The sequence below is a fragment of the Bos mutus genome, chromosome 18 (assembly GCF_027580195.1).
Source record: "Bos mutus isolate GX-2022 chromosome 18, NWIPB_WYAK_1.1, whole genome shotgun sequence".
NCBI lineage: Eukaryota > Metazoa > Chordata > Mammalia > Artiodactyla > Bovidae > Bos > Bos mutus.
In genome coordinates this window covers 48,822,509-48,843,622 of record NC_091634.1, presented here as the reverse complement: position 1 = coordinate 48,843,622, position 21,114 = coordinate 48,822,509, and the positions used below count along the sequence as shown (strand labels likewise).

General features: G+C 53.2%; 1 protein-coding gene across 1 annotated transcript; it reads right to left on the bottom strand.

Annotated features, from left to right (window-relative positions):
• Positions 1-15,447: 15,447 nt before the first annotated feature.
• On the bottom strand, positions 15,448-20,093 carry LOC102281520 (thyrotropin-releasing hormone receptor-like). The gene is given in 4 exon segments (XM_014477186.2): positions 15,448-15,906; positions 18,390-18,435; positions 18,486-18,827; positions 19,726-20,093. Coding segments are annotated over 4 exon segments (1,215 nt in total).
• Between the last annotated feature and the right edge of the window lie 1,021 nt (positions 20,094-21,114).

Genomic DNA, 21,114 nt, shown 5'->3' with positions numbered 1-21,114 from the left:
GAGTCATGTGGTGATTCGGTTTTTAATTTTTTTGAGGAACCACCATACTGTTTTCCACAGCAGCTATTTTTAGTATTTTATATTCCTAGCAGTGCACAAAAGTTCCAGTTTCTCTACATCCTGGCCAACACTTATCTGGTTTTCTGATAGTAGCCAACCAATATTGCACAGGAACCTGGAATGTTAGGTCCATGAATCAAGGTAAATTGGAAGTGGTCAAAAAGTAGATGGCAAGAGTGAACATCAGTATTTTAGGAATCAGTGAACTAAAATGGACAGGAATAGGCAAATTTAATTCAGATGACCATTGTATCTATTACTATGGGCAAGAATCCCTTAGAAGATGTGGAGGAGTCAATGAAAGAGTCCAAAATGCAGTACTTGGGTGCAATCTCAAAAATGACAGAATGATCTCTGTTCGTTTCCAAGGCAAACCATTCAATATCACAGTAATCCAAGTCTATGCCCCAACCAGTAATGCTCAAGAAGCTGAAGTTGAATGGTTCTGTGAAAACCTATAAGACCTTCTAGAACTAACACTGAAAAATGATGTCCTTTTCATCACAGGGGACTGGAATGCAAAAGTAGGAAATCAGGAGATACCTGGAGTAGCAGGCAAGTTTAGCCTTGGAGTACAAAATGAAGTCGGGCAAAGGCTAACAGAGTTTTGCCAAGAGAATGTACTGGTCATAGCAAACACCCTCTTCCAACACTACAAGAGAAGACTCTACACATGGACATCACCAGATGGTCAACACGGAAATCCAACTGATCATATTCTTTGCAGCTGAAGACGGAGAAGCTCTATACAGTCAGCAAAAAACAAGACCAGGAGCTGACTGTGGCTCAGATCATGAACTCCATGTTACAAAGTTTAAGCTTAAATTGAAGAAAGTAGGAAAAACCACTAGGCCATTCAGGCCATTCACTAGGCCATTCACTAGGCCACCTAAATCAAAACCCATACAATTATACAGTGAAAGTATAGATAATAATCTATAGACAATCTATAGACAAATAGACTCAAGGGATTAGATCTGATAGACAGAGTACCTGAAGAACTGTGGACAGAGGTTTGTGACATTGTACAGGAGGCAGTGATCAAGACTACCACCAAGAAAAAGAAATGCAACAAGGCAAAATGGTGTCTGAGGAGGCCTTACAAATAGCTGAGAACAGAAGAGAAGCTAAAGGCAAAGAAGAAAAGGAAAGATACACCATCTGAGTGCAGAGTACCAAAGAACAGCAAGGAGAAATAAGAAAGCCTTCCTCAGCGATCAATGCAGAGAAATAGAGGAAAACAGTAGAATGGGAAAGACTAGAGATCTCTTCAAGAAAATTGGGGCTCCAAGGCAACATTTCATGCAAAGATGGGCTCAATAAAGGACAGAAATGGTATGGTCCTAACAAGAGATTAAGAAGAGGTGGCAAGAATACACAGAACTGTATCAAAAAAGTCCTAATGACCCAGATAATCACGATGGTGTGATCACTCACCCAGAGCCAGACACCCTGGAGTGTGAAGTCAAGTAGGCCTTAGGAAACATCGATAGGAACAAAGCTAGTGGAGGTGATGGAATTTCAGCTGAAGTATTTAAAATCCTAAAAGATGATGCTCTTAAAGTGCTGCACTCAATATGCCAGCAAATTTGGAAAATTCAGCAATGGCCACAGGACTGGAAAAGGTCAATTTTCATTCCAATCCCAAAGAAGGGCTCAATTGTGACATCCACTGGATCACAGAGAAAGCAAGGGCATTCCAGAAAAACATCTACTTCTGCTTCATTGACTACACTAAAGCCTTTGACTGTGTGCATCACAACAAACTGGAAAATTCTTCAAGAGATGTGAATACCAGACCATCTTACCTGACTCCTGAGAAACCTGTATGCAGGTCAAGAAGCAACCATTAGAACTGGACATGAAACAATGGACCGGTTCAAAATTGGGAAAGGAGTATGTCCAGGCTGTATACTGTCACCCTGCTTATTTAACTTACATGCAGAGCACATCATGTGAAATGCCAGGCTGGATGTAGCACAAGCTGGAATCAAGATTGCCAGGAGAAATATCAATAACCTCAGATATGCATATGACACCATCCTAATGGCAGAAAGTGAAGAGGAACTACAGAGCCTCTTGATGAAGGTGAAAGAGGAGAGTGAAAAAGCTGGCTTAAAACTCAACATTCAGAAAACAAAAATCATGGCATCCAGTCCCATCACTTCATGGCAAATAGATGGGGAAAAAATGGAAACAGTGGCAGATTTTACTTTCTTGGGCTCCAAAATCACTGCAGCCATGAAATTAAAAGATGCTTACTCCTTGGAAAAAAGCTACAACAAACCTAGATAGCACATTAAAAACAGACACATCACTTTGCCAACAAAGTTCCATCTAGTCAAAGCTATGGGTTTTCCAGTAGCCATGTACAGATGTGAGAGGTGGGCCATAAAGAAGGTTGAGTGCTGAAGAATTCATGCTTTCAAACTGTGATGCTGGAGAAGACTCTTGAAAGTTCCTTGGACAGTAAGGAGATCAAACTAGTAAATCCTAAAGGAAATCCTAAATATTCATTCGAAGGACAGATGCTGAAGCTGAAGCTCCAATACTTTGGTCACCTGATGTGAAGAGTCAACTCACTGGAAAGACCCTGATGCTGGGAAAGATTGAAGGCAAAAGGAAAAGGCAGCGACAGAGGATGAGATGGTTGGATGGCATCACCGACTCGATGCACATGAGTTTGGGTGAACTCCGGGAGTTGGTGATGGACAGGGATGCCTGGCATGCTACAGTTCATGGGGTCGCAAAGAGTCAGATACGACTGAGCGACTGAACTGAACTCAACTGATAAGACACTGAATGTAGCTCTCTGTGCTATACAGCAGCGGCCCCAGCCTTTTTGGTGCTGGGGACCGAAGTCAGTTTTTCCACAGACGGGGTGGGGGATGGTTTCAGGATGATTCAAGCTCATTACATCTATTGTGCACTTTATTTCTAATATCACGACATCACCAGGCATTAGATCTGGGAGGTTGGGGGCCCCTGCTACACAGTAAAGCTTTACTGTTTATCTGTCCTATATACAGTCATGTGTAACTGTTAACCCTATAACCCTCATTTATCCCTCCCCCTGCCCCTTTGGTAATCATAAGTTTGTTTTCTACGTCTATGAGTTTGTTCCTGTTCTGTACATGGATTCATTTGTATTGTTTTTTAGATTTTACACGTAAGTGACATGGTACTTGTCTTTCTCTGGCTGACTGACTTCACTTAGGATGATAACATCTAGATCCACCCATGCTGCTGCAGCCCCTGCACAAGCCAGTGGCCCCCCAGCTCCACCCGCACCCTTGGCTCTCAGCCCCTAGTCCAGGGGGGCAGTCTCAGACAGACAGCTGACACCAGACAGGCCCCCGCAGGCTTAATGCTCCCGCTCCTACACATACCTCATCCCCCCGTTTCTCCGTGACCCCTCTGCTCCCAATCATGCTGTGACCCAAGTCATTGCATCACTGCCTAACCCTTCTCAGGTCCCCTCAGAGGCTGTGTGAGAGCAAACAGATTAAAACAGGGAAAACAATTAATCTTCTTGCTGCAAAAAGGGAATGGGACTATCCCCTGTCTTGCCTTAGAGCATTTAAAACAACTGTAAATTCTTTCTCTGCCTCCTCTGAAATGGATGTCATCTCTATAAACAGCTCCATAAGCCTGTTGCAGGTTTACAACCCAGGACCATCTTTCTCCAGGGCCTGGGAGCCGCCTCCTGGAGTGTGATCCTCAGGGAAGAGGCTCTCCTTCTACTCCAGATTCTGCGGGGTACAGGTCCTTGGATCTAGGCTGAAACCCCGTGCCTGTGAGAGGCCAGAACATCTATTGTCCCTTTAGATAAAGGCGATCAGCTAACACAAACCCCAATTACAGGGGGAGCTGGCGTGAACTGTGTGTGACCAATGGTGCTGTCAGGGCCTCCTACCTAAGGACTGATGCTGGTCTGTCCCAGGAACGTGTGTCTAATGGGCTGACTCTCCCCAGCTACGTACAAGGGTGAGTGCCCCTCCTGTCTGCGATGGCCAGGTGGTGAGACAAGTGTCATGATCTGGTTTCAGGCTTACACAATCCTGAGCTCATCCTCCCTGCTCTACCCTGTGGAGAAGTTTTCTCGGTCGGAGGAGATTTTGTTCTAATTACACAGGCACACCTCGGATATACTGCAGGTTTGAGTCCAGAACGTCACAGGCTGTAAAGCAAGCATTACAACAAGGCGGGTCCTTTATTGTACAAATTCTTTGCTTTCCCAGTGCATATACTATAGCCTGTTAAGCATGCAGTAGTATCATGTATAAAAACAGTGTGCAAACCTTAATTAAATATTTTATAGCTAAAACATGCTGACCATCCTCTAAGCCTTCAGCCAGTTGCAAACTTGTTGCAAGAGTAATACCAAGGGTCACTAAACACAGATCACCATAATAAATATAATAATAATGAAAAATCTTGAAATACCACAAGAATTACCAGAACATGACATAGAGACAAGGTGAGCAAATGCTGTTGGGAAAATGGTGCCCATGGACTTGCTCGAGGTAGGGTCACACAGATCTACAGTGGACAGAGTGGTTCAACGAGCTCTGCCTGGGTTTGTTGACAGCTAGTGCAGGTGAGGAAAGAGCCCGGGTCTGGACCTGCCAATGTGTGTGGCCCAGGACAGCCTCCACGCGTCCTCACTCTCCCAGGACAAAACTGGCTACAGCCTCTGAGGAAACTCACTCGGGTGATGGAGTTGAAGGTACTTTGTGTGTGAAAAGAAGGTCTTTTCACCTTTTTCTACCTCTATAGTTTTCCACAGTGAGCACACACTGCTTACAACTAAACATCTGCCGTGATTTTCTGATCAGGGACATGGGTGCAGATCCTTTAAAGGCAGGCTGGGCTCCTCCTGCCTCAGCAGTCCCAGAGGGGACCCTCTCCTCCATGGTGCTCACTGATGCTGGCCTCCTGAGGGGCGGGGAGGTTCTGAGCAAGGGTTCTGAGGGCTCCAAGCTGCCCCCTGCTCAGGAGTCACCAGTGGGAAGTGGGCAGGAGGGAGGAGGCAGGGGAGCCATGTGGGCAGATGGAGCATCACAGCTGGGAGTCGGGCAGGCACCTGGCCCTGCCTGTGTCACAGGTGAATCCTTCCTCTTGGAACTTCAGTTTACCCAAAAGTAAACTGAAGGAAACGACCATTTATCAAGAACAGATCTGCCAGGTACTACCCTGGTGGCTCAGTGGTGAAGAATCTGCCTGCAATGCAGGAGACCTGGGTCAGGAAGATCCCCTGGAGAAGGAAATGGCAACCCACTCCAGTATTCTTGCCTTGGAAATCCCATGGACAGAGGAGCCTGGCGGGCTACAGTCCATGGAATTGCAAAAGAGTTGGACATGAGGCAGCAACTAAACCACAAGATCAACGTTAATCTGCATCTGCTGCCTAAGTTAGTTGAAAACTTTATTTCAGGACCCCATTTACATTCTTAAATTACTGAGGACCCCAAGGAGCTTTGATCTATGTATGCTGTATCTATAGGTATTTACCAGATTAGATACAGCTTAGAATTTTTAAATATTCGTGTTATTTTAAAATAACAGTAATTAAAACATCTACTTCTGCTTTATTGACCACACCAAAGCCTTTGACTGTGTGCATCACAACAAACTGTGGAGAATTCTTCAAGATGGGAATACCAGACCACCTTACCTGCCTCCTGAGAAACCTGTATGCAGGTCAAGAAGCAACAGTTAGAACTGGACATGGAACAATGGTCTGGCTCCAAATTGGGAAAGAAGTACATCAAGGCTATATATGGTCACCCTGCTTATTTAACTTATATGCAGAGTACATCATGAAAAATGCCAGGCTGGATGAAGCAAAGGCTGGAATCAAGACTGCCGGGAGAAACATTAATAACCTCAGATATTCAGATGACATGACCCTTATGGCAGAAAGGGAAGAAGAACTAAAGAGCTTCTTGATGAAGGTGAAAGAGGACTGTGAAAAAGTAGGCTTAAAACTCAACATTGAAAAAACAAAGATCATGGCATCCGGTCCCATCACTCCGTGCCAAATAGATGGGGAGACAATGGAAACAGTGAGAGACTTTATTTTGGGGGGCTCCAAAATCACTGTGAACTGTGACTGCAGTCATGAAATTAAAAGACGCTTGCTCCTTGGAAGAAAAGCTATGACAAACCTAGACAGCATTATTAAAAAGCAGAGATGTTACTTTGCCAACAAAGGTCCGTCTAGTCAAAGCTATGGTTTTTCCAGTAGTTATATATGGATGGGAGAGTTAGACTGCAAAAAAGCTGAGCACCGAAGAGTTGATGCTTTTGAACTGTGGTGTTGGAGAAGACTCTTTTTTTTAATTTTATTTTATTTTTAAACTTTACAATATTGTATTGGTTTTGCCAAATATCGAAATGAATCCGCTACAGGTATACATGTGTTCCCCATCCTGAACCCTCCTCCCTCCTCCCTCCCCATACCATCCCTCTGGGTTGTCCCAGCGCACCAGCCCCAAGTATCCAGTATCATGCATCGAACCTGGACTGGCAACTCGTTCCATATGTGATATTATACGTATTTCAATGCCATTCTCCCAAATCATCCCACCCTCTCCCTCTCCCACAGAGTCCAAAAGACTGTTCTATACATCAGTGTCTCTTTTGCTGTCTCGTATACAGGGTTATTGTTACCATCTTTCTAGAGAAGACTCTTGAGAATCCCTTGGACTGCAAGGAGATCAAACCAGTCAAGCCTAAAGGAAATCAGTCCTGAATATTCATTGGAAGGACTGATGCTGAAGCTCCAATACTTTAGCCACCTCGTATGAAGAACTGACTCATTGGAAAAGACCCTGATGCTGGGAAAGACTGAAGGCAGGAGGAGAAGGAGATGACAGAGGGTGAGATGGTTGGATGGCATCACTGACTCGATGGACATGAGTTTGAGCAAGCTCTGGGTGTTGGTGATGGACAGGGAAGCCTGGCGTGCTGCAGTCCATGGGGTCGCAAAGAGTCAGACATGACTGAGCGACAGAACTTAACTGAACCCATTACATATCAACAGAAATAATGTTTTTATGAAAAATAGTATTTTCCTAAATAAGGAGAAAATTCAGAGAGAAGAACATTGTGTTTTCAAATCTCTTGTCACCTGTCAGTACCTCTGCATACATGCTCAGTCAAGGTCAACTCTTTGCGACCCTAAGGACTGTAGCCCAGCAGGTTCCTCTGTCCGTGGAATTTTCCAGGCAATACTAGAGTGAGGTTGCTCTCCCTCCTTGTTAGTTGCTTGGCCTGAGACGACCCAGCCCTGGGGTCTACAGGCTCTATGGCAAGGTTAATTGTGACCTCCAAGAGGGATTATGCCAAGGGGGACTTCCAGAACTGCTGCTGCCACTGCCATGCGGTGAGCCCCTGCCAACCCATGCTCCCACCGGAGACCCTCCAACATGAGCAGCACTGTTTATGATAGCCAATACATGGAAGCAACCTAAATGTCCATCAACAGAGGAATGGATAAAGAAGATATGGTACATATATACACTGGAATATTACTGAGCCATTAAAAAGAACGAAATAATGCCATTTGCAGCAACATGGATGGACCTGGAGACGGTCATACTGAGCGAAGTCAGAGAAGGAGAAATATGATGTGACGTTCCTTATGTGTGGAATCTGAAAAGAAATTATATAAATGGACCTACAAAACATAAAGAGACTCAAAGAACAAGCTTATGGTTGCTGGGGAGAAGGATGGGGAAGGGATAGTTAGGGAGTTTGGGATGGACAGGTACACACTGCTGTGCTTAAAATGGATAACCAACAAGGTCCTACTGAAGAGCACATGGAACTCTGCTCAATGTTATGTGGCAGCCAGGATGGGAGGTGAGTTTGGGGGAGAATGGATACATGTATATGTAAGGCTGAGTCCCTTCACTGTTCACCTGAAGCTATCACAATGTTGTTAATTAGCTATACCTCAATAGAAAATAAAAAGTTTAGAAAAAAAAAAAAAAAGAACACTGGAGTGGGTTGCCATTTCCTACCCCAGGGGATCTTCCTGACTCAGGGATTGAAACCATGTCTCCTGCATCTCCTGCATTTGCAGGGGAATTCTTTGCCACTGCGTCACCTGGGAAGCCCTCAAATCTTTTTACTGTTGGCTATTTAACAGCAGGCAGTGGGATTCTCACCTGGGTCAGTATATTATTTTGGTCGAAGGAGGCGAAGAAAATCTAACCCACACAGACGTGTGACTGGAAAGGGCCTGGTCAGATCATGCAGCAGGGCCTGAAGACCAGCTTCCAGGTGGACTCTATCACATCCTGATCCCTTCCTCCCGTTACAGGAAAATCCAGTGGCTTCTTATGCACTTTGAAAGGGTTGTTCCTTTTACCCAGGTATGATCTCAACATCTTGTATTGGGTCATTTAGGAAATCTAAGCTCAGGGAGTCTAAGGGACAGCTCACTGGAGGCACACCTCATTACACAACATCAAACACGGATACAGCTTTCCGCCCATCCCCACCAATTTCATCCGGAAAGCCATCAAACCTTGAAAAGCTGTCAAGCTGTGCAAAATTCTAATTTTCACGCGAGAGCCTGGACTTTATCACCACCACAGACCTTGAGCTGGTCTCCTGGTCCCGGCCTGGAGGACACTTGACCCCATGGAACACCATTCACAGCCATACCCACTCCTCCCATTTCATCACCAAAACCATTAAAAAGGCAGAATTCAAGAGGTGAGATTTACTAAAGTAGCATCTGTCATGGCCTCGTCAAAAACAGCCTCAGTGTGAACTGTGGGGACAGGGTGACCATGAGCACATCCCATGCCACGGCCACCAGAGCAAAGGTCACCTTACAACAAAGGCAAACAGTGTCTGAGTGGTTTCGAAATGGCAGACCTTCAGGGTTCCACACATCGCACTTCGGGGACTGCTACATTAATCCCTCACCACCCCTCCACCAAGATCAGGGGGGTGAGCTGTTTTGCCAAAGAAGAAATTGGAGGTTTAGTGACATTGATGCAAGGCCCCTCCAGGCACTTCTGTCTGTAGCAGGATAGAAATCTGTTCTCGACCCTGGTCCCCCCTGCACACAGCCCAGCTCTCTGTTCTCTGCCCCCTCAGCCACTATTAAGGTGCCCCTTCCCACTTCCCCCACTCGGAGCCCCTCCACTGGGGCTCTCAGATGGCCAAGTCCCAGGCAACACCCCCCATACCTCCAAAACCCGATGACAACCCCACAATTGGCGCCCTTCCACAGTGGTCTGTGGAGTCCCCACAACTGGCACCCTTCAGGGCTGACAGAGCACAGTTCAGCCCCTTCACCCTCAGGGACAGCGTGAGGATCATTCCAAGTAGAAAATGAGGAGGTGGGCCTTGGTATCCCAGGCTCCAGGCTGTTCTCACCGGAGGACGCTGGCTCCATTCCCCCAAGTTCTAAGTTGGGGAGCCACCTCAGGGAGTCTGGGAGGCTCATGTGGACCACAGATACCTCTCCCCTTGCCTGCTGACTCCAGGCCCTCCTCTGCTAGGAGCAGCGCTCAATCCAGGCTCCAAGGATCCCAACTGGCACACTCCACCCCTGCTCAGCCACAGGAGGGGGTAAAGGTTACGCAAGGCCTCAGCACCCCGCCCCCACTCTGAGGACTACCTTGGTGGCATCACTCCCAGCCACCCCCAGCACCAGGTGGCAACTGCCACACCTCCAGACAACTCCTCCTCGGCCACCGCATCCCATCTGGGCCAGGGTCCTGGCATCAGCATCCTCTCTGGGCCAGCTGCACAGAGCACCTGGAAGCCCAGGCCAAGCAGAGCAGCCTGGCCCAGAGGGGCCACTCCTTCTAGGCCCCATTCTCCGCCACCATCTCTCCTCCCTTCGCACAGAGCTGGCAGGCACCTACGGTCCAGGCCAGGGGCCCAGCTCCTCAGTCAGGTGGGGGCCGGAGAGCCTGAGAGGCCCTGACCTCGCAGGGAGGAGGAGGAGGGAGGTACAGGCTCAGGAGGACAGGAGCCTCCCAAAGACACACGGAAGGACCAGTGGCAGCTCCAGACGTCTTGGGCGGCAGGTCTGAAGCTGCCTGGAGTCGGAGGAGGACAAAGTGCTGTGCATCTGTGATGGGGTGAGCAGTGGGAGGCAGGCGCTGACACTTTGCACCCATGGCTTGAGAACATTCTGGAACCCAGCAGGGGAGGGGTGTCCCGTTATCCCTGCCCCGCCCCGCCTGCAATTAAAGGAGCACAAAGGCAAGTGTTTCGGCAGAGGCCTGCCGGTTCGGTGGGGGGCATGGGGGAGGGCTGAGGGGCCACCGACTGGCTGGTTGCAATGACGCGACACCCCAAAGGGTGAGCTGCCTGCTCAGAAGCCGAGAACAGTGTCTCCTCAGCTACACGGGGGTTGCTCCCCTAGAATGACCCGTGCGGCTTCAAAAACTGCAAAAAGTCCTTCGTGTCCACGCGCAAAGCTCAAGAAACTGCAAATATGTGTCTTACCTGCACTACGGCGACTTCAGGCATTCCTGGGTCATCCCCTAAGAGCCACTGGCTCCGATCAGCCCTCTGGTCACCGACGGCCACCGCGCAGGCCGAGAGGCGCCCGAGACCCGTGGGCGGACGCAGGGAGCGCGGGGCTTGCGGGGATAGCTGGGGGGGCGGGGCACGAGCGTGGACCGGCACGAACTCCACACACTCGCTGCTGCGGGGCTGGGGGCTCAGAGAGACACAGGACCTGCCCAGCCTCCGCTGGCGGCCTAACCCCAACCCAGGGCAAGGCTCCCGGGGCCAGGGGCCAGAGGTCCTGGCAGGTGGCTCTGCCGCGGCTCTTAGGCAGAGAGCAGACGTCGGGGGTGGGGTGGCGGGGGGACAGATCTACAGGTGACAGGGTGCTGGTCTCCAGTCAGATGAGAGGTCTCCAGGTGACAGGCAGGTGGTCTTCTGTCAAATGTATGGTCTGCAGGTGACAGGGTGGTCTCCAGGTGGCAGGCAGGTGGTCTCCAGGTGACAGGGTGGTGTTCTGCAGGTGACAGGCAGGTGGTCTCCAGGTGACAGGGTGGTGTCCTGCAGGTGACAGGCGGGTGGTGTCCTGCAGGTGACAGGCGGGTGGTCTCCTGTCAAATGAATGGTCTGCAGGTGACAAGGTGGTGTTCTGCAGGTGACAGGCAGGTGGTCTCCAGGTGACAAGGTGGTGTTCTGCAGGTGACAGGCAGGTGGTTTCCTATCAAATGAATGGTCTGCAGGTGACAAGGTGGTCTCCAGGTGACAGGGTGGTGTTCTCCAGGTGACAGGCAGGTGGTCTCCAGGTGACAGGGTGGTGTTCTCCAGGTGACAGGGTGGTGTTCTCCAGATGACAGGGTGGGGTTCTCCAGGTGGCAGGCAGGTGGTCTCCAGGTGACAGGGTGGTGTCCTGCAGGTGACAGGCGGGTGGTCTCCTGTCAAATGAATGGTCTGCAGGTGACAAGGTGGTGTTCTGCAGATGACAGGCAGGTAGTCTCCAGGTGACAGGGTGGTGTTCTCCAGGTGACAGGCAGGTGGTTTCCTATCAAATGAATGCTCTGCAGGTGACAAGGTGGTCTCCAGGTGACAGGGTGGTGTTCTCCAGATGACAGGGTGGGGTTCTGCAGGTGACAGGCAGGTGGTCTCCAGGTGACAGGGTGGGGTTCTGCAGGTGACAGGCAGGTGGTCTCCAGGTGACAGGGTCATGTTCTGCAGGTGACAGGTGGGTGGTCTCCAGGTGACAGGGTCATGTTCTGCAGGTGACAGGTGGGTGGTCTCCTGTCAAATGAATGGTCTGCAGGTGACAGGGTGGTGTTCTGCAGGTGACAGGCAGGTGGTCTCCAGGTGACAGGCAGGTGGTTTCCAGCTGTTTGGCCATAAGAGCACTCTCAGTCAGCTGAATGGAGAATGTTTTTCTCTGTTGCTAGTTTCAGGGGAACACGCAGTCTCATTTCAGCTTATTGAACGTGAGACAAAGAACCAGGAGCTGGAGGAGCAAAGTTTGGCCTGGTGACAAGTAACCCGGGAAGTATCTGGGGGTCTCATGGGGCTCCTGAGGAAGGGTGGACCTACTTCATCTACATCATTCAGGGAAGTCTTTGCAGAAAACTGTCTCCCAATGTTTCAAAAAACAAGAGATTTGTCTGGCTTCTTGTTTTGGGGGGGGGTTTGGCCATGTCACACGACATATGGGATCTTCCCCAACAGGAATCAAATCCGTGCCCCCAGCACTAGAAGCTCAGAGTCTAATCACTGGATTCTAGCAAAGTCCCCTGTGAAGCTTCTTAACTGCCCCTGTTTTCTGGGAGCACAGGCTCAGAGGGGACCCCACCCAGATACCCTGGCTGTTCCAGCATTTCCCAGGGGAACCCCTGGCCCCTGGGCCCAGCCTAGCTGGGGAGCACAGCACTGCCCTGAGCCCACAGCAGCCCCTGCTGGAGGGAGGGAGTGGGTGTCCACACAGGTCTGGAGAGGGAGCTGAGCCAGCCCCAGGCACTGTGCCCTCGGCAGCCCCTGGGCATTTACCCCGAGGGCCACATGGGCTCAGCAGAGAGCAGAGTCTCGGGACAGCTCTGAATGGCACAGACCTTGTGTCCCAATCGCCGAGGGCTCTGTGTGGCATACCTGGCCTGTCCAGGGCCCGTTTTCTGGGCCTGTTCCAGAGAAGCACATGCTCTAACCTCCGACTGCTGCATCTGTTCCCACGGGGCGACAGCACCTCTGCGTTGTCCGGGACAGCTCGAGTTCTGAGCCACAGCAGGCCCAGCTTCACACGTGTCCCTGCGGCCTCCTGGCCTAGCTGGGAGAGAGCCACTGGTGCCGTGTCCACACACCAAAGTGTCTTTGCTTTTAGCTCCTCGGGTGCGAAATCCATCCAGAGCACAGTGCTGGTCCTGGCCCCTTAAATAGGGATGCTGCTTGTCACAGGCGCTATCACAGCTAAGGGCTGGGACTATCGTCTGCCCAGGTGCCCCCATCCTGGCACGTCCCTTAGCATGGAGTGGGTTGTCAGAGCTTTCAGCTTTTGTTCCCCAGACAGGGCACTGCTCCCACCGAGAAGCTGATCCCTCTACTCCATGTGTGCAGACCTCTGGCCCCAGCCCAGCTCTGGTATTTTTTGACACTCTCTGGGGGTGAAACTGTTATTCTGAAAACTGGGAAATAAAAATTGGAGCCAGTGAGGGGCTTCAGAGGGAGGGGCTGATGCATGCCAGGTTTGGGGACCCGTGGACCACCCGACAGAGCTCCAGAGAGCCGCACGTTAAATTAAGCCAGGAGCACAGCTCACTCCGGGAGTTGGGGCAGCAGCCTGGGGTCCTCTCTGACTTTCACAAGTTCCTTTTCCCCATCTGCAGGGAAGTGAGGTGCCTAAATTATTTCCTGACTTTCATGTATGTCCTGGGTAGGGGACAATAAACAGTTAACCTCCCTGTCAATGAGATGTTCCTACACCACAAAAAGACAGAAAGGGAGCAGTTCAGACAGCGAGACTGGTACAGTGGTAAGGCCAGAACTCTGGTGACAGGTACCCTCACTGAGCCCTGTCTTAGATGTGGCGGGGCGTCCCAGCCCAGGTGTGCAGGGTGACAGGAGGGGTATGGAGAAAGGTCAGGACCAGCACCAAGACCTTGACCCAGCAGGCCCTCTGCAGCTATGGGAGATGCTCACACCCAGGCAGCCTCTGTCTCAGAGCTCAGCCACAAGGTCAGCGAGAGGGCACCCTTCCTCCAGCGAGGCCCCATCTTCTCATCAGCCCCCATCTGTCCCTCGGCTCTCTCTGGGGACAGAGTCCCACCAAGGCCCCAGCTTTCAGGATGCCCTTTCTCCCTGCCCAATGTCCTCCCTCACACCTATCTCCTTCCATCCTGGAGGTCACACCCAGGCCACCTCTGGACACACAGACCTCCTCCCAAACAAGTGTCCATGGAAAATCTGCTTTAATGAGCATCACAATGGCCAAGAGGTAAATAATCTCAAAGGGAATGGGGCTGGGTTCAAGATGCTGTGCCTTTGTCCTATTGAGCTTTGTTGGCAGGAGCTCAGTGACTCACCCACCGGGGACAGGTGACCCTCTGAAAGTTTCCCTGGCCTCAGTTTCCTCATACATTAAAACCGACACAATTGGAGGTCCCCTTGACAGGGCCATTGCTGGGGTAAAAGGGCTGCAGATGGTAGGCTGGCCCAGGGCTCAGAGCCTTCAACCATCAGTAAGAACCACCAGGGGGTGTGGGGGGATAGCAGACGTGGATGGCGCCACAGCCCAGCAATGGCTCACTTGGGGCTGCAGTAATCCAGACCAGGGTTGTCATGTGACCATGGCCACACCCACTCACACCAGCTCTCTCTCCTTATTGGTGGATCAGCAGGGTGGACAGCTATGTGCACTAATGGAAGGCTGGGCATCAGTTCATCCAGCTTAGCTGCCACCTTCCGCCAGGTAAACAGGCCAGGTCCTGGCCAAATCACGTGGTACAGGGCAGGTACAAGGCCAGATCACGTGGTACAGGGAAGGCCACCCCCAGGGTCCTTCACCTGAGGGCTGGTTCGAGGGTCCTTGGTCCTGGCCATCTACACGTGGCCCTCAGTCCAGGCTCCACTGGTTCTTGGTGTCAAAGCAGAGGTGACTATCATTGATCTGCATTCCTTGAAACCAGTTACCACATGGAGCAACTGCAGGGAAGTGGTGGGGAGGAAACAGGCTTGAGATTCTGAGAGTCAGGCCAGGCGACGGTTCCACCAGCTGGTCAAGAAACCTATCCGGCTCCCCGATGGAAGGCTCCTTCTGGCCCCTGCCACCTGAATTGTCAATGCCTTTGGCTGCAGTGTTCCACCCAGAAAAGTGATGGAGCCTGAGAGCAGGAAGCCTGGGGCCTAGCTGTCCCACGCTGTGAACTCCCCTCCATCCCTGGATGTAGAGGGCAGTGGTCAACAAAGCGGGCTCCTCAAGGCGCAGAGCTTGGACGCCTCAGAGCAAGAGGGCACAGGAAGGCTTCCTGTTTATGGCTCAGTGACGGAGAAGGCAATGGCACCCCACTCCAGTACTCTTGCCTGGAAAATCCCATGGATGGAGGAGCCTGGTAGGCTGCAGTCCAAGGGGTCACTGGGAGTCAGACACGACTGAGCGACTTCACTTTCACTTTTCACTTTCACGCATTGGAGAAGAAAATGGCAACCCACTCCAGCATTCTCGCCTGGAGAATCTCAGGGACGGGGGAGCTTGATGGGCTGCCGTCTATGGGGTCACACAGAGTCGGACACGACTGAAGCGACTTAGCAGCAGCAGCAGCAGGCCAGAAGAAACAGCACTCTGCTCTGTTCATGACCCGAGACAGCCCCACTCTCACATTGTGGCCCAGGGACAGAGCAAAGGGGTGTCTGCCCATCTCCTGGCCCCGCCAGCCATCAGCAGACAGGATCCAGCAGGGGAGCAAACCGAAGGAGGCGGGAGGGGCTGGGCAGGGGGAGGGCGGCCCTCAGACTGTGCTGAATCCAGGCCCCTGCTGTGGGAGTGGGGGCCCAGCTGCCTGAGGGCCGACAACCTCGCTCCCACTGGTCTGCGCCTTCTGGGGGGGTGTCTCGGACCATGCTGTAGCTGGCGGTGCTGAGGCCGGCCGTGCACCTCTGTGGCCCCTCTGACCCACACTGGCATAGCCGCCAGAAGGCCGCCCGGAACTTCTGGGACATGAGGCTGTAAATGATGGGGTTGATGGCGCTGTTGGCATACATGCAGGTGTGACAGAAGTGGAGCACCCAAGGGTCCAGGAAGGGCTGAGCCACAAAGGAGTTGAGCAGCACCAGCGTGCGGTAGGGCATCCACAGGACGGCAAACAGCAGCACGACCACCACCAGCATCTTGGTGACCTGCAGGCAGGAGGGCCTTGTGGGCAACCACCGTCACCCTTCACACTGTGGGGCCAGCAGGGCCAGCGGCTGAGCTGAGGCTGTGGCTCCTGCCTCAGGATGTGTTTGCTGAGCGTGTGATGAGAACGTAATTGCAGTATCACTGAAATTACTACAGCGTACCCACTGGGCTCTACACTAAACGTTTCCCATGCAGGAACCCAGGGCCGGCATTCAAAGCCGTGCTGGTCGACACACTGATGGAATAGCCCCACCTCGGGTGGTAAATGCTCACTGCCCTGTGCCCCCTGGTGCACCCCGCCCCCCAGACCTCTCAGACCCCCAGCAAATAAAGACTGGATGCCTGGAGTGGTGCCTCAGGGAAGCCCAAGTGGGCGCAGTGGCTGCTGGCACTCGGGTTACATTCCCTGCCCCCGGCCTCCCAGTGGCGCTGTATCACCTCCACCTGGAGGAAGAGGAAGGGAATTCCCCAGCAGTTCAGTGGTTAAAACTCAGGGGCTTTCACTGCTGTGGGCCAGGTTCAATCCCTGGTTGGGGAGCTAAGACCCCACAAGCCTCGAGGCAAAAACAAAAACAATAAGAGGAAGCAGAGGCTCCGAGTGAGCGATCACACAGCATGTGCACTATGAGCCAGCTTCTCCTGCAGCCCGTCTGTGCACGCTGTCCTGGTGGCCCGCCAGCCACAGTCACGTCCCCAGTCTGCACCCCATTCTGTTCTTCCAGCTCAGGAGTGAGGCGCCAGGCAGGCTGAGAAAAGGGACATGCTGGGCTCCGACTTCCCACTGCCAGCCCAGGGGCACGGCATCCCTGGGAAGGAGGAGGGTCAGTGGGAGGGGAACGGGCAGATGTCTTGGCCACACAGAGGGACAGCCATCACTGATCTGTGCAGAGAACTTCCTGGGGACCCCAGAGCTGAGGGGAGGTCTCGGGGGGCCCCTCGTCTGCTCTATCTTGGCCTCTGCCTGCTGCTGCCTCCAGAGTGCGGGGGGCAGAGCGTGGAGTGTAAGTGCTGAGGCCAGCAAGCCTAAGCTGGGTGACCTCGGCCAGCCCCCTGCACCTCTCTGAGCCTCCGTCTCCACTTGTGGCATCAGGAGAATTGCAGTGTCCTTCAGGAATTGGTCTATGGGGAGGTGGGGGTAAGGGACCCCCATGAAGTCATCACTCCTTTGCCCCAGGAAGTGTGCCACCTGTGTGTCCGTAGCTTTGTACTGGGGCCATGCTACAGCTCGAGTGCAAGCAGGCCTTGACCACTCAGTGCCTCTGGTTCTCCGTTTCTCTCTGTCTCTCCCTCTGTCTCCTCATGTCTCTCTCCCTCTGTCTGTGTGTGTGTGTATCTCTGTCTCTCCGTCTCTCTCTGTCTCTCCCTCTCACTGTTTGTTTTCGTCTGTCTCTCTCTGTGTCTCCCTCTCTGTCTCTGTGTCTCTGCAGCCCACCAGGCTTCCTTGTCCTTCACTATCTCCCAGAGTTTGCTCAAACTCAAGTCCACTGAGTTGGTGATGCCATCCAACCATTTCATCCTCTGTCGTCCCCTTCTCCTCCTGCCCTCAATCTTTCCCAGCATCAGGGTCTTTCCATTGAGTCAGCTCTTCACATCAGGTGGCCAAAGTATTGGAGTTTCAGCTTCAGCATCAGTCTTTCCAATGAATATTCAGGGTTGATTTCCTTTAGGATTGACTGGTTTGATCTCCTCGCTGCCCAAGGTACTCTCAAGTTTTCCCAGTCCCTCCCTCTCTCTCTCTCCCCCTGTCTCCCTCTCTCTGTGTCTGTCTCTCTGCTTCCCTCTCCCTGGTCTCTATGTCTCCCCCTTTATTTCTACCCATCTCACGTCTCAGCTGCTCATCCACAGGGACCCTCTCTGCTCAGCCCACCCCCGCCTCAGCCTCTCCACGTGCCCATCGTGGTTACACGTGGGAGCCTGTACACGCCTGTCTTGGGCTGCAAACGTGTACGGATCCCCTGAATCCTGAGATGTGGTCCCTCCTCTCAGGACCCCCAGAGTTGCCCCAGTCAGGGCTGAGTGCTTCCAGGGCCCCCGGAGTGTCCACCCCACTCCCCCCATCCTTCCTGACCATTCGTGCACCAGGGCCTCCCTCCGTTTCTCCCCACCTGAACCACTTCCTGGGTATCTGCTTGGTCTGCCCTGCTGCCAATTTCAGATCTTAATTCAGTTGTCACCTCAGCAAGGCCTTTTTGAACTTTCCCCTAAACTCCCTCTCTTCTGGGCAGTTTTCTGCAGAACAAGTGTTTACTTGTCTTACCATGAGCCCCAAAGGCAGGATGTTTATCTTGTTCTGTTCTCCCCAGCTTCCAGCACCTAGAACCTTGCTGGGCACACAATCTGTGCCCAGAGACACCTGCTGAGTGAGTGGGTGAACAGGGGTGGAGCCAGCACCCCCAGCCCCGTCCATTCACCCCTTTGCCGAAACTCCCTATCTCTGTGCAAACCGCCCCCACCCACCCCCCAGCCTGGGGAGACCTCGTACCTGCTTCCTGGATGAAGGGAAGCCTCTGGCCTCGTGGCAGCTGGCCCCCGCACCCCGCCTGGCTCACAGGGCTGTCTCCCCAGGGCTCTTGCCTCCGGCTGGGCCTCACTGTCCCCGTGCTGGTCCCCAAGCTGTGGCAGGTGCTCCAGGGCGCTCCAGAACAAGATCCTTGCAATAAGTCCATAGAGCACTGTGGCTGCCAGTAGGGATGTGAGGAAGAAGACGGTGAAGTCCAGCAGGTAGATGGGCAGGTACAGGCTGCAGGCCACCGGGTAGCCGCACTACAGGCCCCGGCACCCGCCAGCATCCAGGTCCACCAGGAAGAACCAGAGCAGGCAGTACACGGACGTGGTCCCCCAGATGCCCACCACGACTCGCTTGGCCCGTGCCGTGGTGCACATGGTCTGTGCCTGCATTGGGTGGCAGATGGCGATGTACCTCCAGGCCACAGGGCGGTCCCATGACCCACCTGCCCTCCTGGGCTATTGGGCTGCAGTGGGGACACCTGATGCACTCGGACAATCAGATTCCCCGATGAGGAACCGAAAGTGATGTGATGGTTTAATCGGCCCTTTCACTATGGACCTGGGAGGTTGTGGAGATCTGGGGAGCGGAATGGCCACGTTGAGGCAGCCTTGGGGGCTGGCAGAACAAGGCACCAGTCTCAAGAGGGGAGAGTGGGCCCGAGTCAGAATACACAGCCCCTTAAGATCTGGCCAGGCCCACGAGGCAGAGGTGCCCCTGCAAAGACCTTGACCTCTGTGCAAGTTCCGGCAGGCTTCCTACTGCTCACCACCAAAGGTCTCGGGCTAAGTTGTCAAGGACACTGTGATCCCAGATGGCACAGTGGGCAAGAGGCAGGACTGGGCCAGCGTATGTAAGTCAGAGGCCTGGGTTCTGTCCCCAGTCTGTGTGGCCCTGGATGAGACACTGAGTCTCTGGGCCAATGTGCCAAAGGCCACACAGCTGGGAAGGAGCAGAGCTGATACTGAACCCAGTCAGTGGGCTTCAGCATTTACCTCCTGAGACACTGAATTGCCTCTCAGGTGTTAACTTCAGAGCTGGAACAGGCCCGAGGACTGTCCGGTCCAGCGCCCACATTCCCAAGGGGAATACTGTGCCCAAGGAGTGCCAGGCTGCCTTGGCATCCCACAGCAAGTCAGCAGCAGAGGTGAGATGAGAAACCCACTTCCAGGCACCTGCCCGCCTCCACCGGGCTCCTCCAGGGTCTCACCCAGAACCCCCTTCATTAAAGGAGAGCAGCCTCAGTTTACCAAGGACCACAGCCAGGAAGTCCTGACCTGTTGGCGGGGGCGGGTACTGGGGGTGCACATACCTCTCCACCGTGAACACCAGGATGGAGCAGGAGGAGGCATTGATGCCCAGATACTGCAAATAGGTGATGCCCAGGCAGCCGCAGTACACCCACTGCCCAGCCAAGCTCTCGGAGACATTGGGCAGCCCTGCAGCCACCAGCACAGTGAGGTCTGCCAGGGCCAGGCTGACCAGGTAGCAGCTGGTGGGCGTGTGCATGTCCCGGGTGGTCAGCACCACCAGGACCACCATGGCATTGCCCACGATGCCCACCACGCACACGGGGAGCACCAGGAAGACGGAGACCACCTTGTACGCAGGGCCCAGGACAGCCTCACTGGGAGCCAGGGACATGGTGCTGGGGCTGCCTGGCCCGCTCCCATTCTCCATGGTGGCTTCTCAGGAGCTGGGGGAGCAGGGGGATTCCAGGAGGTGTCCACACCATTGGCTGGGGCCTCGTGCCACTGGACAAACACCTGCCTCTCCTGAGAGCCCGGCCCCCGGGGACACACAGGGACCCAACACGCATGACGTGACTGCTTGGCCAAGAGGACACAACAGGGACGCTCCTTCCAGTCTCTGCCGTAAATGTAGCCAGCGAGTCACCGGCTCTGCCAGCCTCAGTCTCCTGGTGCATAAATACAGACGGTCGTGCTTAAGACATGAGACAGCGAGGAGACTAAACCCAGAAGGACACATGTCTCACCCCAACTCAGTGCCTCCTGGGTGCTCGGCGGCCCACAGTCCTTTCACTAGGAAGCCACGTGGCATCTCTAAGCCCCAGCCAGGTCGTCTGTGAAACTGCCTCTCAGAGATGCAGTGAGATACCCACAGAACCAGGAGACACAGAAAGTTCTGGGCCTGGAGCCTGGCTCTGTCCCACATCTGTTCCTAATGTTAATGTTAAGGCTTTAATTCCCCTGGGCCTCAGTCTCCACACCTGGAGACCCTAACAGTAGCTCAATCCCAGGGGCCTGTGCAGAACGAAAGAGACAGGCCCACCAGGGCATCGGGGGCCGCACACAGACTCCGCTCCCCCACCTCTGGAAATGCCAGTCAGCCACCCCCCACTCCACCCATCACAGGGTGATGGAGCAGTGAAGTCATGGCTGGGACTCAGGCCAACAGGTGAGGTCCCAGGGCCCACACAGCCCTACAGCACACCTACACACGCACACCACACACCACCCACTCCTCCACCCTTTAATCCTGTGGGTGTCACTGCCAGAAGGGCCCCCGCCAGCTCCCTCAGAGTCCCGTCTGGGCCCCTGGTGGCCGAGCGACCCAGGACCAGAACAGAGCCCTCCTTGCACAGCAGCACACAGAAACCCAGGCACGCACGCAAGACACACACAGCACACGTGAAACAAAATCGCCCCGTACAGCACATCCAACACACACCGATGGAGCC